Source organism: Paramormyrops kingsleyae, chromosome 2, assembly GCF_048594095.1.
Source record: "Paramormyrops kingsleyae isolate MSU_618 chromosome 2, PKINGS_0.4, whole genome shotgun sequence".
NCBI lineage: Eukaryota > Metazoa > Chordata > Actinopteri > Osteoglossiformes > Mormyridae > Paramormyrops > Paramormyrops kingsleyae.
Window position 1 is genome coordinate 19,571,984 of NC_132798.1, and position 18,597 is coordinate 19,590,580.

At 48.4% G+C, this 18,597-nt stretch overlaps 1 protein-coding gene across 5 annotated transcripts in view; it reads right to left on the reverse strand.

Moving 5' to 3' along the window:
* The window catches only part of LOC111858665 (multivesicular body subunit 12B-like), a 44,950-nt gene that overhangs the window by 11,316 nt on the left and 15,037 nt on the right, over nt 1–18,597 (reverse strand). For all 5 annotated transcript variants that reach the window (XR_011985852.1, XR_011985849.1, XM_023840608.2 and 2 more), the window contains exons 4-7: nt 17,986–18,082; nt 17,011–17,140; nt 16,413–16,529; nt 7,533–7,627 (exon numbers count right to left, since the gene is read on the reverse strand). Coding sequence is in view for 3 of the 5 variants with exons in the window: in XM_023840608.2 (XP_023696376.1) it covers nt 7,533–7,627; nt 16,413–16,529; nt 17,011–17,140; nt 17,986–18,082 (439 nt within the window). In the remaining 2 variants the exon portion in view is untranslated. The remainder of the gene's footprint in view (nt 1–7,532; nt 7,628–16,412; nt 16,530–17,010; nt 17,141–17,985; nt 18,083–18,597) is intronic.

The following is an 18,597-nucleotide window of genomic DNA, read 5'->3' on the forward strand; positions in this document are numbered from 1 at the left end:
GGGGGGGATACAGCAGGCGCCTACGTGCGGATCATCGGCTTATTAATGACGGCGCCGGGTCGGGGTGATGAAAAATGCACCCGCTGTCACCGGCAGCCCCTGGGCACAGACGGATGGCTGGTCTGGGGGCCGAGAGCGGCGGGGGAAGCTCTCCGCGGCACAAAGTGCCCGCCGCAAATCCCTCATGCCGCCCCTGTCAAATGTGGCATTACCGGAAGCTTCCACAGCTCCAGGAGCTCACCCCCTCCTGTGCGTGCCAGCTTACGCACGGGGCACCTCCCAAAGACGGATCAACAGAGGACTTGGCTCAGGTGCTAGGGCATGTGAGCAGAACACCGAACCCCCCCCTCATCACCAGACACCACGACTTGAAAACAAACGGAGAAACCCCAGCGCCGCCTGTGGCTCACGGGGGACCGTATGTAGGCCGAGAGCCTAAAATATCAGCAGGCTGCTGGTATCATCTCCAGGGTTACCCCCCCAAAGCAAAAAGGCAGGTGGAGCCAAGGTGTGGGCCCAGCCGGGAGCCAACAGTCTGCTGTTAACCAACCCCCTCCCCATATGACACTCTCCTCATGAAGGCCACGCTGACCGTAGCCCACTCCACCGGGGGCCGTAAACGTGACATGACCCCGCCACGCCTCTCCCAGCGAGCACTACAAGTGGCCGGACAAGGGGGGTGGGTGGCAATAGGAGGATGCTTTGTGGCCCCTTTCTGGTCCTGACGTGAAAAATAGAGCCGGGGCCCGACGAAGCCGTGGAGACATATTGTGGTTTATTCTGTCGCCTGGACCCGCCATCTGTGCCAGTCAGGGAGAGCGGCGGCGGGCAGGCGGGCGGCGGCGGGCAGGCGGCAGGGAGCAGCCGCTCCCCCAGTAGCCGTGCAGCCGCGGCCGGTCATTAGTCAAATTGCCTAATGAGAGAGAATAAAAAATGCCCCCTCCCCCGCCGCCCCACACCCTGACAGGAGGAATTTCGGAGGTGTCACAGCTCCTGACCCGTACCATGAGAACAGATGATTGTGAGTTGCTATTTTCAGATTATTTTAATGACTCCGGCTCCATGGCTCCATTCCTTATCCTTTTGTTGCCCCCCAAGTACTCCCCCTCCCCCCCCCCCCCCACCCCATCCCATCATGCTGCTACCCAGCAGCAGTCTGTAGCTCCTCCGCAAGAAAACCTTTACAGATCGATATAATTCCCATGTTACGTTTGCCGATTTAATTGCGGTGACGATGAAGGCGGGGAGATTGTCAGTGTGGATATGGGCCATGCTCGTTTGAGATTGGCCTTCAGAGTGCAAATGGTAACCCAAACATGAGTGCCAGAAATTGCATACTTGTTTGCTATATACAGTCGAACCTCGGTACAACGTACCCCGTTTATAACGTTTACACCAATACAACGTTCAAATTTCAATGTCCCGAATTCGCGTAATGCATTATTCCATTTGCTGGTATCGCTTAGAACGTACACCTTTACAGCATAAACTTCGATATAATGTATGATTTTCAGAGGAAAATAGGCAAACTGACCTTCGTTACAACGTACAGCCTCATCTTCCGAGCGTGCGCACAATTCAGAATCGGCTGTTGCCGGCCATCTACATCGCTTAGCAACACCTAACTGTATGAACCTATCCTCACGAAGCATTCTACGCCGGCCGGACTCCTTGCATGCAGACCCCGTTTTTTCATGGTTTTGCATGGTGTCATGGTATCGAAATTTATTTCAGCCAATTGAATCATACAGGTGCATAATTTCAGTTTGACATTAGGTTCCAGTAAGGCGATTTCAACGATAAGCCGGCAGTGGATTTTGCGTTATGTCGGCTGTCTGAGTAACTGATATTAACCTAGTTTGAAGAATATAGTTCCTATTCAGAATAGGAACTATATTCTTCAAACTACACAAGCTGTATGTCATAGTGTCAACTTGAGGGGTGTTTTATAAAAGTTTTTTTATATACATTTTGTGTTCTATCATTCATTTTGAGGGACTATGGTTATAACATACAAATTCTTAATGTCCCCTGAGGTACGTTGTAACGAAGTTCGACTGTAGTAGCCAAAATTTAGTATGCAACGTGAGCAGTATGTCCGAGTCATAAGTATGGATGAGAGGCGACTGGGACCCGGATGACATTCTACATTCTGTGAAATTCCGAAGTATGCATCTGATGAACACCACACTATCCCATAAGGCCACGGGAGCTGCAACCAGAGGTCGTTGTCTGCTCAAAAATTAGTGTCAAGATGGCGGAAGAAGTGCCTTCACTGTACAAATTTAAGTATAAAACAATGTCCAGTTACATTAGTCGACTTGAATATGTATTTTTTCTTTTTTAAATAGTTTTTAACTTTGGCGGGGGTCATGCTATGTCATCTTGGCCCGGTAATAGGCAATAATGGCAACTGCTGTGTGCCTGAATACTGTTTTCATACACACCTAGCGCATTAACGGTTGAGTAGTAGGTTTCTGACCAAATTCAGTACCTGCTGTAGAAATATGCAATGTTGGACACACCCTCAGACTCCATGACGACAACGGTCATGGAAACAACCTCAAACTGTCTGACTTTGCTATTTGTGCGGGATGATGAGGTCCGTGTTTCTGTGACATGAGGGGGTGATTATCCACACGACCACCCATGTACCAACAACGAGACCTCGGGCAATGTGCCCGTCGGCATGCCGTTCCATCCTTCTTCAGGAAAACTCTAGAAAACCCTGGAAGGGAAGAGGCAGGGTGCTCCCAAAGCTGGCTGCATTAATGGTGTGTCCTGAGCACCTCAGGAAGCACGTCTTTAGTGTCAAACAGAACTGATAATAACGACGGAAATGCTGCCGCATGGACTCCACAGGGCGACTTACTCCTGCCTGCTTAATAGCTCAATAGTTTTATTTACCAGAGGTTAATGAGTCATCTGCTGCTATGACATAAGAAGTCACACTGAAGAGCAGCACGCCAACAGGAAGCTGAACGGGACTGTGGGTATGGCACCTTCAGGAACATCAGGGTCATTAAGCAGACGGGCCCTGGGTGTCTCTTCGTTCACCAGGACCCCATTCTGGAGCACAGCTGCGGCGGAGGGCGAGTGCCAAACCGCCGCCATGTATAAAGAAGGCGGCGCTCTCCGGACGGGCGCGCTGGCAGTGCGCTGACACTGAATCGCGCACCAGCACCGGATGGGGCACACAGGAGGTGTAATTACACAAATCCCCTCTTAATTAGCAGTTCTGTGGGTACGCTAACCCGTAATGATTTAGAGGGGAGGGGGAGCGTCATGCTCAGGCCAGCGGACGTAGTGGGGAAGCGGTCGAACGCGGGGCCCCCATCTTGGCCGGCCGCCGCCATGTGCAGGAAGGACGGGAGCCAGATCCAACACAAGAGGCTGTAAAATCTTGGGTGTTTATCTGGTTGAGCGGAGTGCCCTCCTCCCCCATGGGTGTTACAGAGTCTTCCCGCCCTCGCGGCACCACGTGGCGCAGGATAAGCAGTGGCAGGGCCGCGGATGACAGCCAGAGACGGCCTCCCCGGCAGGCCCTAACCCGGACTCATGCTCATTCATCATGCCGATAAGCCAATCCGCCGACACCTGGCCACCATTCCTCATTAATTATGCTAATCAGTGTGCCATTACTTTCTCTGTGACACGGGCACAGACTATTAGCTGGTTAAGGTGATCAGATGCGTGCCCCCCATGGCCGCAGCCTGCCCAGGGGGGCGACGGGCTGGCCGACGGGATTATTGGGCTGGGTCTCTGCTGTCGCTCATGCCACCAGAACCACTTCAAACAAAAATCTCATGCTGACATTTAAATTTAACATGGCCTTTGATACCTGCCTAATGTGGTATTTAAAATGAAACAGCAGAGATGTCTCTATTGGTGTTCTGTGCGGTCCCTGTACTCTAGGGGGCGCTCTCTTTGTGATAGCCCGGCTCCCGTATGCACACCAGGGAACCTGCCTGAGACTTGGCACCCTGGGCCCCGGAAGCCTCCTGCACGTTCTTCTTTGCTTCGAGCTCCATGCACGGCCCGGACAGGCGAGGAAAGCCCGCTTCTTTCTGAGGTTGTGGCAGCACCAGATGCCCTGCGCGCTGACGAGGCCTTCATTTACAGAACCTCCATCACTGTGCTCTTAATTCACACTATGGATTAGGCTCCCATTAATAACAGACTTAACAAGTGAGCAGGGCCATTAAAAGATCTTTAAGGCATATTTGACCATTAATCTCCTTAAACTATATTTAATGACTGGAGTTCTAGAAATATTTTTATCAAGTTCTAATTAGCAGTGTGATAACAAACCCTGCTGTACAGGACCAAAATGAGGAGCCTTTGACAGGCCCATATATTGAGGGAGCAGTTTGTGGGCCCCGGGAATAATGGGGCCCTGCTTTTATTCTAGGAAGAGTGCCTTCTGTGGGGGGGGGGGGGGCGGTCAGCATGGCGTGTATCAAACCTGAGAGCGCAAACAGGGGAATCGCAGCTGCCGTTTCCCCGGCAAATTCCATGGCTGTGGCTCCTAGTATGGACCGGGGCGCTGACTAAATTTCAGATAATTTACAACAGAGAAATTGTGTGGTTTAAACCCTGCATAATGTGAAACAATGCTGTAAATCATATGGACGAAAAATTAAAAAAAAAAAGTACATTTAATCCGAGTTTAGCTGAAAGTAAGCAGATCTGAGGTGAGAGTCTTAATGGACCCTCAGTCCCGGGGGGGAAGGGGGGGGCAGGGGGGCACTGCTGGAGTTGGCCGGCAAGAGCCCACTGATGAATACAGGTACTACTGTGTGTGGGGCCGGGCTGGACCAGGCCGGGAGGTCCTGCGTTATCCTCCATCCGGCTGACGTCACACGGAAGAGGAAGATAAGATGAAGGTTTTGTTTGAGGTCCCGATGAGGGGCTTCTTAATGAAAGCTCTGTGCAAAAATAATCTTTTTTCTCCATGTTAGTCAATCAAAAAATGGTGTGGTGGTGGTGGTGGGGGGGGGGGGGCAGAAGGAGAAAGAAAGTAATTTTGCATAATCAGTGAGCACCATCTGGAACAATTAACCAAATTCCACAGGATGAGAAGGATCAGTCATATTAGCTTATTAAAGATCCAGAATTATACAAGTAATAAATCCTTAAAAAAATGAAGCATACCCGCGCCTGTCATCACTATTTTAACTTCAAATAGCGAGGAAGACTCGATAAGGCTGAAGAGAGGAGATTAATATATGCAAATTACGCCAAGCATTTAAACCCCCAACAACTGTGTCAGGTTTGGCGCTCTTATTATGGGCTTTATGTTTTATTCATATGCCGGCTCACCTGTCACTTCGTAAGCTATAATATTATGGGGTATCATTTAACAGCGCAGAGCAAGGCTTTAATTGGAGGCTCCGCTGCGTTTCCCAATCATGCCCGGCAAATTAAAAGCAGATGCACGCTCTCTAATAAGGGACCCTGATATCACTTCTGCAAAATCAGAAATCATTGTCACCGCACCGTCGCTGCATTTTGCAAACGGAACTTCATTTTCATCTCCCCCCCCCCCCCCCCTTGATATAAACGGCCGAGTATCTCGCCCGTCAATTAATTGTGCTTCTCTTAATGGGCACAAGAACGACAGAGCTCCACACACCAGATTAAGGGGGCCGGATGAGGGACACGGACAGATTACCGTTTATGTGACTGCTCCCGGAGCAATGGGGGGTGGGGGGGACCAAATGAGAGTGCTGAACATGATAGGACATCCCCCCCCCCCTCCTCAAGATGAGGGAGCTTTACTCCCCAGTATCAGGTGGAATTGCAGCCTTTGTGCATTTCCTTATTCACGATCGCAGGTCTGAGAACTTTACAGAAGTCTCTGGGAAGACTTGTACCTCAAGCAGGAGTGAAAGCGAGATCCAGACGATTCAGGGCGGGGCAGACTGGAGAAGATCCCTGTCTGGGATCAAAGAGGGACAGGAGAGACACGGAAGCGCTGTCGCGAGAAGCCCGCCCCCCCAGTGCGGAGCTGCAGCTGTCAGGAGCACGACGGCCGCCACAGCGATGGGAGCCCGTTTTTAATATTCTGTTAATAAACGTCAGAGCATCTGTAGCTGCCCCCCCCCCCCCCATGATAGACTTTCAAGCCGTGAACCTCGACTTGCTCAGGGCTTCCCCGCTTTATTTTTTGAGGGTGGGCAATGGAGCCAAAGGGGGAGGGGTGGATGTTCTGTTTTGAAGTGATGACCCCCACAAAGCTGTCAGCCCCCAAACACATCTGCTCTGACGACTGCACTGAACTCGGTGTGATGATCGTCGCAGAGCAGGGTTTTTACTAAATTACAGAGAGCAAGACAGGAAGGGAGGGGCAGGTGTCCGGACCCCTGGAGCAGATTGATAGCACCCCCCCGTGGAGACAGAGTGTCACCCCCACACGTGCCTGCCTGTCACTTAAAGCTCTGCTCCCACAGAGACGCCTCGCAGAACGACACTGGCCACCGCGCCCCCTTTTGGCGAACCCCGCAGCCATGAAGAAAAAAAAAAAAAAAACTGTAAAAAATGGTAGTCACTGTGCTGGGCCAAATCTTGTGAGACGGGGCCTGAACACAGGGCCTGGGGGGGGCAGAGAATACACAGAGGCAGGGGCCCGGCTGGCCGTGGGCCGGCGCTTCCAGCAGAGCGTGCTCTCAGCCACTTGGTGTCTCTCTCCCGCTGGATAAGAGCCGCTGCTGCAGTCACCGACTCCTTTCCTAGCGTCACCGAGGGCCAGTTTTCACCATGCAGCCCCCTGCCCCCCCCCCCCCGCCCAGAAAGAATGCAGGGAAGACGCAGCTGCCACGACTCTGTGAGGAACAGCAGGCTCTTACGTAGGCCTGCTGCTATGTAGTGACATGAGATCACCATAAAAGAAAGTCTTTAAAGGGAAACACGGGGCCATTTTACGGCACAAAGGCGCCCCGCCGCACATCCCGGGGCGTGGGGCTGACAGGCTTCTGAAGGAAGACGACGGTGCGCCTGCTTCACAGGAAGCCTCGGGACCCGCTGACCGCGGCCGGGTACGGCTACGACCACAAGCCTTCCTGACACAATTAGAATTTAGTGATCAGTGGTCATTGTTGACACACCATAGCACACAGTGCTCAACAACGAAATGTGTCCTCTGCATTTAACCCATATGTGACATGGTGACATAGCAGGGGGCATTCAGTGCCCGGGGAGCAGTGCTTGGGGGGGCGGTACCTTGCTCAGGGTACCTCAGTGGTGCCTTGCTGGTCTAGGATTCAAACCAGCAATCTTTCAATTATAAGTGTGCTTCCCTAACCATTAAGCCACCACTGCCTACCACTGACAGAGCAGGATTATTACCATGTTAAGCTAAGAAACAATGTACAGTTTAAGGTACAGAACCTGCACATTGTGATACCTGAATATGTAATAAATGTAAAGATCACTTCATTAGTATTTGTTAATTGTAAGAATATCTGTATTTAAGAACTCTGAGGAAATTAGTATGGGCTTAATGAGATTGTGATTATGGAGCAAGGGCTCACCTGAGGTGGCATACAGGCTGATGCAGTGCTGCTGGATGGGGGGCGAGGCCGCCGACTTCCCATGAAAGCAGGCGGGGGGCGTTGTGAGGGAGTGCCTGAAAGACAGAAGCCAGCTGCAGGCTGTCAGGGACATATGAACCCATGGGGGCGCCAACCTTGGAGGATACGACGAGAGAGGGAACAGACGCATGGAGGGCGTGGCCCAAGGGGGAGGAGGAGCTTAGTGGTCTATGACCCGCCTCCTCTCACACAGTGATCAAAGAATCTGCAATGTAGTGCTGGAGAAAGGTACTGCCCGACATGCTACCCAGAAGTCTGCTGGCTGAAGTATGTCCACCGGCGCACACAGACTCCACCAAAAAGCTTGTACTCCACACGCCTAATCTCTGCTAGCAAGGGGTGAACGTCACCCTAAGGCGGGGGTCTCCCACTTGGGTCCTGGAGGAAGCCAGGCTCATCAGAAGCCAGGAAGAATATAAACCCTACTGCACAGTAGCCCTCCAGCGCGCCTGCCCTGAGGTCACCTCCGTCACAGACGCAGTCACACAACAAAACGTGGTTCTCCACGTGAATGCTGCACCGCTAGCTGTAACACCACTGTGTGTGTGTGTGTGGGAATAGATGTTTAACGTTAAAGCTGCTACCACAAAAAAGGATAACAAAGTTAGCACACTGGGGGCATTAGTTATGCAGTGATGCACCACAGTCGTACACGTGAAATATTAGCATGTTGCGAACAAAATCGTTTTTAACAAAATTGTTTGTAGCAAATCTGCGAAAAAAAAGTATACATTTAAGGGCAAACTGGCTGTTTTATAAACACCGTTTTGCACGATGCTGCTTTCAAAGCAATCTGTGGGCTGTCTGCATAGTCTCCCAGGCCATGCAGAGAAAAATCAATGAAATTACCGCAACATCACTAAATAACCTACGACTCTGCGGAGGGCTGCAGCCAATTCCACATAGCTATTTTTCCCAGTGGGCCAGAAAGGGAAAGGCGGACATACTTACTAGGATTGAGATCGCAATGGGCCTCCTGAGTAAACAATCACGTCTACTTAAAGCTAAAAAAAAAAAAAAAAAAAAAAAGCTAATCAAAATGTATTAATGCTGTGAAGCCAGACTGAAGAATAAGCTGCAATACGTGCGGAGGTACGAAATGAAAGGTAGGGCGGCGAGAAAAGGACGAGAAAAAAAGCGTGAGGACATTTATAGATTTGTTTGCATATATTTATTTGTTTCTATGTTTTTTTTCTACCTTTGTTTTCTTGGTTGCTTGTCCTTTTGTCTGTTTTGACTTTTTTGTTAATCGCGCATGTGAAGGTGAAAGTTCCAGAAATAAAAATCAATAATAGCAATGATGATGAGGTGAATTATCATTTGATATGTCTGATAAGAGCCCCCCAGTCAGCACTTTAAAAACGTGCTTCGACTTGTGCCAAGGTATTTCGGTGTTTGGGCCTCAATTGTCAGGAGGTGCTTTAGCCGGTAAAAGGGCAAGCGGGGCATTTCCCACTCTGCGTGAGCACTGCAGGTCGGCTGGGGGGCTGTGGACAACTGCTACGAGCCTCCGAAACAGCTCCTCATTCTCCCAGAAAGAACAAACTCCAACTGGGGTTAATTAATTCTAAATGTATCATCAAAAGCTAGCGAGGCCTTATGAGTGAAACAACGCCCCTATAGCTTTAAATTTAACCTCACTGAACATCTCCTCAGTAGCAGAATGAGGAGATGCTCCAAACAAAACCACCCTGGCCTCGGTACGGGCATGATTTAAATATCTTTGTCAGCCATGCTAAACTGCCGCCCCCCCCTCCAATGACATTAGGTGGGATGGTCTGGCATTTCCACCCCACCCCCCCGCACCCCAGTGCCTGACAACAGGCAGTCATCTTACCACCCCCCCCACCCCAGGGAAGATGGGAGGCTGTGAAATGGAGACTGTGCCGTGTGGCCAGTCACACACACCTCTCCCTCTTCTGGGGTCTACTAGGTGGTGCAGGATCTTGGCAGCCCAGAGTTATAGATGATTTAAACTCCGAGGAACACAGTCTGGCATCCTGTTCTATTAATAATAATAAAAAAAAAAACACTGTACACTATGTCATAGTGACGTAGCTAATTTGTTCCCAGAACAAAGTGACAAAAATAATCTAGCTGGTCAGTCGATATTCAATATTAAATTATAAATGATTAAAACTCATCAGTGTAACAAAGAGTGTGACAGCGCAAAGTGTGGTCGCATTTCCATTGCGAGCATGACAACCGGCGCCGGATCGATGGGAGTGCGAAAGAGAAAACCCTGCAGCGTCACACCGAGACGTCGTGAGACCACCGTGACAGCAAGGAAGGATACTATATCGCCCCCTGGAGGCCATGAAGCTCTTACACCGAATAATTCAGAAAACGGAGGGAAAGGGATTTTGGCGACTGTCCGGCCTCTTCTCAAAGCCAAAACATAGTTTAAAAAGGAGGGCAATTACAGGGATGCATTTGATTTTGTCTTTCATGTGTTAAAATTTTCCTGTCATTTTTAATCAAATAAATAAACGGGATAATTTCTATCAACAGCAATAAAACAGGCTGCCTGGCAGGTTGCAATATTTATGAGCTAAAGTCTCAAACTCTGATTTATTTGCCTTGATAGGGTCGACCCCCCTCCTCCTTTTATTTACATCAGCATTTGGCTGTGTTAAATCTAAGCCAGTGGTGAATTTTTAAAAGGTTGGCATCAATCTTGCGGGACCGATTGGCACGTTTAATGAAGACCGGCCTCGTCCTACCGAAGGGAGAATGTGGATCGACACGACTTTCCATACGGAGAGACATTTCACAAACGCAGATAAACCGCAAGAGATTGTTTGGATGCTCTTTCCACGTGTCTAAATCTGTCTAGATGGTTTAGCTACCAGAATTGCGGAAAGAAAAGGAACAACCATTTATGGAAAACTATTCAGGATAAGCATAGCCTGTGAAAACGCATCATTCAAGATAAGCTTTTTGATAAGGTTACGCATGAAACTACTGCATTTTCTGACCGTTTCAATAATTCTGTGAAACTGCAATTTCATCTCGTTTCACAAAGGGTTAAAGGAATTTATACATTTTTGAATTTATTAAAAGGTTAATAACAGCCCCTGCTGACAGCAGCAGACTGGAAACTGACCGGAGGGACGGACTGTGGCGGGGCCTTGGTGACACATGAACCTTATAAAACATTCAACTTCTCTGCAACCTTCTCCACACACAAGCTGTGCACACTTAAAACCCACTAACACTCTTCATCTAGAAGGGGAGAGTCACGAAATAAACCCATAAAGAAATGCAGCAGTCAGAATTTTTAAGAAAGGATATTAACATATCGCTAAGGAACTTTCCTGTTTGGAGCACAAGGAACATGAGCGTAATGTAGATGGCAGGATTTGCGAGCACCTTTAAGCACACTGGCTGACGGAGCATATGGCAAATCAATTACCAGCCTAATTCTTAAAACAAAAACATGGCAAGTGTATTGCTACATAATCAGCAGCAGCGGCTTGGTTCAGATTATGTCGGCCACTGGAGTTTTGAACACAATTAATCATCATTCTAGGCAACGAGAAGCCATATTGACACTTATTTCTAATTTGAATATTTAATTACAGTGTAGTTCCTCATTAAATTACTGTGAAAGTGGGAGTGCAGTCTGGACGATTTAAACAATTACAGCTTTTAACTCATTAGCCACTGGGCCAATGAAGGAAAATACCAAAAACTCAGAGAGACACACATGCAGAAACACGCATACACTTGCACACACATGCGTGTGCATATGCAATCGCAATGTTGGCTCTGATACAGCATCCCCATGGAAATCATCTGTGTGTGTGTTAATACTTCTGCATTTAATATTTGATTTGCTTATTTGGTTTGTTTAATTTATTCCTTTCCCACAGAAAATCAAAAGGGTTAATTCCCCCTCATACTCCGCTACAGAAATGATCAGCCATACGATGAAAACCAAAAATCCGGCAGTAAACTAATTGTTATGCGGAACAGAACCAGAACAAAGAGCCAAGCGCACAAGCTAATATGTGGGATTTGTATGAGCATGAGGCGCTTTGAGGGGAACGCTTAGCGGCAATCCCAGTTAAGCCCACAGACGGCGCCAGCATCCCACTTCACCACAGGAGCAATGCAGAACCGACCCAAACAAGGTGGTGGCTTCTCCGACATGGCCTCGGGGGGGGGGCGGCCAGAGAGGGGACCCCATCGGATGCTGGTGCGTTCCCGTCGCCATGGCAATATTGGGGGTCCCCAACAAGAGGCTTACTGATGACCAAGTTAACCCAGAAGGACATGAACTTTGGATTTTTAGGACGGCCCAGCAACATCTTCAGTGCTCTTTAAAAACACACACACACACCACTTATTTTCTAATATAAAACTTTGTTTCAACCCCTGAAGAATATATTTCTTCCTGCATACACAGAGCTAAAGCAAAATCATTCTTAAATTTTTTTTCATAAAAAAAAAAAAAAAAAACAGAAAAAACACAAAATCCGATTTCTATCCGATTAAAACTTTCCAGCAATATTAACATGAATATTTACTGACATCACTAATAGTAATGCCTGTGTTCTTTTTCTTATTTCTATTCCTTTTTCATTTACAGGTGTCCCCCGCTTTACGAGTGTTTAAGGCCTACATTATCACCTGTTTTCGCTAAAGCGGATTTTGGCTTTTACATGAAAAAAAAAAAGAAAAGCAAAAATAGCATTTAGCATTTGCAATGAACAAAGCGAGCCAATTAAATATAGTCATGGGCCGCATGATGTTTCGGTCAACAAAGGACCGCATATGTGATGCTGCTCCCATGAGATTATAATGAAGCCGAAAAATTACTATTGTCTAGTGATGTCATAGCCGTCGTAGCGTCATAGTGCAACACATTACACCAGTATCACCACAAACACGCGAGTAAACAAACCTACTGCACTGCCAGTCACACAAAAGCAAAGCACGTACAATTATGTACAGTACATATTACTTGATAATAACTATGCTATGGCTTTCGGTGTGATTTGGTAGGTTATTCTCTCAGTCTGGGAATGCTCAGGTTTTTTTTTGCCATAACAGTAATTGCTTCTTTGCTTTACCCATTTCAGCTTACAAAAAGGTTTCACAGGAACATTCTACTTCTGTAACGCAGGGGATACGTGTATACGTTTTATTGTTTCATATAGAAAACATTCTGCATCACTGGTGTTGTACTATGCACTGAAAGAGGTAAGATTTGATCTGCCACCAACAGCAATAACTTAATAGACCTTAAAATAGCTGCCTGAACTGTCCTTAAGCTAAGCCACCGCAAGCACATTAGCATGTTAGCAGAAAGGCTAGGGTCTGTACAGAGGCCTTGGGGGGGGTCAGGGCGGACAGCTGAATGGGTCTTTATCTCACACACGAAGTCACAGAGTACCACGACGTGGCAGTGGAATGTGCGGTCAGCCTAGAAACTTAAAAGCCTCTGTAACAGTTCTCCATTCAAAAAAGCATCCAGATCATGTTTTACTGTATTCATGTGCAACCACATAACTAATTTAAAAGTGCCTGGGCTAACGGTGCCTGGGCTAACGGTGCCTGGGCTAACGGTGCCTGGGCTAACGGTGCCTGGGCTAGCGGTGCCTGGGCTAAATAGAATCTCCAGACTCACCTCAGAGTGCAAGGCTTGTTGTGATATGGACGTGGTATCCTGACAGATATCCTGCAGGTGATGAGATGGGGTGGCCGTTGACCCCCCCTCCCCCCCAACTAGTGCTATAACCTCCACCACCATGTGGGGCGTCACGGGGTGAGGAAGGCTTAGATATTCGGTGTCTCCATGACAACACCTCGGCACAACCAGCCAATCCCGTGGGGACGCCACAGGCACCGGTGGCTTTGCCAGGCATGGTTGATTTTTTTTACTTTTTAAAAATAAAACGTGAGTTTATTTAGTTGTTACTTTATCACCAAATCGCATGACCGTGGCTTGTGACTGGCCCAGTGGGGCCACCGTAGGCTCTGGCCTGTGGATACACACCTGCTTTTTTATGGCCGGCACTCTCACAGGCTGGTCGGCCAAGGGGCCCAAATTCTTGCTACTTCTGAAACTGGGAACTGCTAGCGCCGCTGTTATTTTTAGTCATTTATATTCACCGACCTTCCTCGGAGACACGCTCTAAATCATCACCAGCTTCGGAGTTTGAAATAGCAGTGAAAAAAATATCTGTGTGGGTTAACGACACACAAAAAAACACATTTGGCCTCAATATTTCTATGGTTGTGCCTCAATTTAAAAATATGTTTAGTGATATTCAGAGCTATCAGTTTGTGACAAACGCCAAAAGCCATCATCCATTGAAGGCAGATTTACTCCTACAGTCTGTTTGGAGGGCAGCTCTCCCATGATTGGCCATTTCATTGGGTTTGGCGAGAGAAGCAGGGCTTGAAGACGCCCCCCTACCAGACAGTGCATGCAGCTCCAGTGGAACAGACAGCAGGTAACGAGCTGACTGCAATTTGCTGAGGGTCACAGGGCATCACTGAGAGTCACTTTGGGTCACTGGGAGTCATTGCGGGTCACTTGAAATGATTCTGAGTAAATGAGATCACTGTGAGTCACTGCAGATCACAGAGTCACTGTGGATCACTACACATAATTACAGATAACTGGGAGTCACTCACTGCCAGCACTGTGGGTCCCAACAACGTGAGACTGGATGGCTTCCTGCAGGTGACCTTTCTGGAGGACACTGAGCCGAGCCGCACAGCACTTATGAAGCCAGACTTCACCTGGTAAATACCGGGCAAGCAGTTCTCTTAAGCTTGCATGAAAGAAAACCGGCCAAGGGAAGAGTTTAGCTCATTGAATTGTATATTTCAACTGAATAGAGTGCGCTAATAACTTGAATCCAGAAAAAAATAAGACAAGCCCTCCTGGGAGAAACGTAATGTTCTGATTTTGATTATGCCATATTAAAATAAGTGAGATATAACTGAATGTTGTCATGTTCAGTAATCATTACTGATGTAAAACCCAATCAGCCTAAACCACACAGCCAACTCTGCTCCCCCCACCCCCCACCCCCCACATAAAAACCACAGGTAGATACTTACAACCACTAGGACAAGTGATTAGCTCATGCAGACATTACCAAAATAAAGATCTTGTGAAAGATATATGGACCAGAAACAGAATCTTTCCTCTGTGTTTGTTCCACAGCAGATCACGACTGCTGCCCAGTATTCGATCAAAGCGATTCCCTGATTTAGGTGCTCACTGGTCTGAGAAGAGTCAAATAATACAAGACATCTCATCTGAGGGCTTGGCAATTATTCAGCCTGGGGCTCTGAGGAACTGTGGGCCAGACTTCTGCATCCTGTATTTCTCTCTCACACACACACACCTGTACTCATATCTTTGTGGGGACTGTCCATTAATTTCTATGGGAATAACCCTAATCCCAGCAATAACAACCTTAACTCCTACCCAGCCGTAACCTTAACCAAATAACCAAACAAAATAAATGTATTTTGGCATTTTCAGTTTTTTGATTGAAGTTACAGATTTTTCTAAAATTGAGTTTCCCCGCCATAAAAATAACAGGTCATCATTACATTGTGGTGACATTTGGTCCACACAATGTAATGTATACCTGGATCACTCACACACACACACACACACACACACACACACACACAAGACCCAGACCTGTGACCAACAGCAGGTCCCGGTGACACAACGAGGCCTGAATCTCAGTATTATTCTGGCGACCCAGCCCTATGATCCCAGGAAGCTCTGGCGACAGAGAGGCCTGAATCTCTGTGGTAATTTGGCGACCCAGCCCTGGGATCACAGCAGGCCCTGGCAAGAGAGCTGCTCCAAGGTACAATTAATTTTTCACCCTGTGCCTTGCTGCCTTGGAGGAGGAAGGATTTCCGGGAAGGGCCCCGGATTTAAGGCAGGGTGCACCCCATGCAAGTACACAACCTGAACCTGAAAACGGGTCCTCAGTATCCGGGACTAAAGGGCCTGAGAGTGACGCCCGTTTTACACACAAACAAGCAGCACTAGCTGACCGAGAGCCCCGTTACCTGCAGGTGTGAACCACAGCTAGACGGCTCTGTTAAAACAGAGATATGGCTCAGCAGACATCCATGGGCTTCTGACCTGACCACAGGGATGATGGTGCAAGACACAGCTACTCTCTCTCTCTGGACAGCAGAGGTCTGCCTCCATGTTCCCAGTCCCCAAACCAAACCTCAGAGGGGAACCAGTTTGTTTACTTACAATGTGCTACAGGCTTCTGGGAAAAAAAAAAACAACCTCTCTCTTGGCCGAAGGTAGGGGGCAGGAGTAGTCACAATGGACACCCCTTCTTCTACAGCCGTCTCCCCCCACTCCACCCCTGTCGTAAAATGTAAAGGAGGCCCAGCGCTTCCTTGCGCACCCCCCACCCCATGGTGGATTTCACGCTTTGTTGTTACCAGGCCCCACAGAAGCCACCGTCTGCTCCGCGTGGGAGGAGCTCTGCCTTCCGGATGCGGCAAATTACAATATCCCATTACAGGCTTTTCAGCTGGGAATGATGGTAGCCAGCTTATGCACGCGGACCTCCTCTCCCTCCCAGGAAAAGTTTCCGCATGGCTCCTCAGAGCTGTCAGCTCGGTGCCGGGGAAGCCATGCAAACGAGCGTACCGCCGTACCGCCGGTCGACACTTGTCATGTAACCCCCCTCCGAGGGGGACACTTTCCCGCTTCCAAGTCCCAGCAAGACCCTCAGGCGTCGCCATTCTGCAGCTGAAGTGAGACTCAGAGGAGGGTTCCGGAGGGAGGGGTTCCGGATGGTGACATACCTGGACGGGCCGGGGGCCTGCATTTCGCTCCACGTGCCACCAGGATGATCGTGTTTGGTCTCATGCGCCTTCGGGACCTTTCCCATTCCGTACCAAATTTGTATGCTGTTCAGCTCTCTGCGGGAAAGAGTGGAACATTCCCTCAGGTGATGCTATTGTGCACAGTGCAGTGCTGCTAACTGGAATGCGACTGATATCAGCCTCCTGCTAACGTGAACGTTCAGCGTGCTGGTAAATATCAGCTGGGGGCAGTCATTTCTACAAGGGGTGTAAAAGCACAGAGAATAACCAAACTGGCAGGTTCGCTGGAGGAAAGCAGTCCTCCTGGCACCATATCTCTTTAAAGAGCTTCCAGAGGGATTGAGGCATTTATAAAACGCTGATCGGGATGGGGAGAGGGAATCTCGTCTGTGACTCAGAGTCAAAGATGGAGTCTGGAACAGCAGGAAGTGGTGCCTTTAGACAGTCTGTTCAGTGGCTTTCACCAATAACATGAAAATAATGGAACAGGGAGGAAAATACCACTTTGGTCCACTATTTCTTTGTGGAAATCATGTGGGTGTGGTCATGTGATTACAGTGGACGATGACTTTCTCACCCCACGAACGTATACTGGGGTGGGGGAACCCTGGACCTCCCGAGGACCTGGACATCACAGATGGCCGTCTCAGTGGAGTCACGGGGGATGAACTTAACGCAGAGCCTCCTCTTCCGGAAGGCTCTCTCCTCTGTGTGGGAAATGAGAGCAGCCTGGGTGTGGAGATCGTCTGACTGCCCCCGATACCGTCGCAGCTCGGGGGTGATACAAAAGACCAATGCGATTACAGGCACACTCACAAACATATTTAGAGCAAAAGAAGTGCCACCAGTACAGATTGAAGCCCCCCAGTAGCTCAGGTTAAAGGTTGAGCGTGCAAGACACCTGCTCGCTTCATGGTAATTCAGCTTGTACCCAGTGCTGGTCAGGCTGTAAAGTAAACATATGGTAATAACTAACTTTGAATGTATGACCTTTAAAGTAATAATCTCTCTTTCCTACTTCTTTATTCCACCTAAGAACATGTGCATATAACACTCCTGTGTTTATAATACTGCAGGGGTGGGGCAATGCGGCATCACTTCCACAATAATGAAAATAATAAACTTGCCATTCTCACCTCTCATACAAAGAACATTATTATGTTTTCCAGGCACAGATAGCGGTAAGAAAATACAGAGCAGTCAGAAGCCATTAAACCAGTGGGGAATGTGTTTCATTAATATTAGATAACCAGCATCCACTCATACTCTTCACAAATAAATACATAAACAAACATGCCCCCCCTTAAAGGCAGAGCACCACCACAGATAAACAATGAGTCATGATTCCGTTACCCTCCTCCCTACAGGGCAAAATGTTTATTTTATTCCCACCGTCTCTCATAAATTTAGCCAACCTGTGCCCATAAAATATTCACACTCTCCAGCAAAGCTGTCTCAGGGGATGCGGCGAGACGCTGACCAGCAATGGTGGGGGGTAGGGGGGGCGGCAGGGGGCCGGAAAGGTGCGGTCTAGGGGGGGCTGTTTACTCACGAGTGTCTATGGTTTCCTGGATGGCGATGAAGCCCACCGGCAACGTGTCCTTCGCATCGATCAGCCTCATGTCGACCAGAACATTCCCTAAATGGCTCTTCAAGGGGCCGTGGAAATAAAGAGAAAAACGTCTGCCCCAGGATTCAACAGAGAAAAATTCTGAGTATGGGACTCACCCCCCAGCCCCCACTCCCCACCCAGGGGGGTCCATCTTATTTAATTACGGGGCTCAAAAATGAAGAGACAAAGTGAAAAGATAATCTGCGAAAATCAAAGGGCCACTGATGTCATTCAACCAATTCTTAGAATAACATAGCTATTATTTAGCAAGTGCTTTTTCTGAGAAAAACACACATCTTTTACATCTCTTCTGCAGAGCAGTAATTGGAAAAATGTTGGCCAAATAAAAAATAAAACCACCAAACAAAAATAATAATAAAGATGAAGACGACGACGACAGTACTTTGGGCACATACAGAGCCACGCCTGGCCGCACCCACCCCTGGCAAAGCGGCCATGTCCCAGAGCGGTTTAAAACCGATCAGGGGCCTGTTTAGCTGCCATTTTCAAACTAACTTGCCCCAGCCTCTCTGCTCCTGCTCATTACGGACT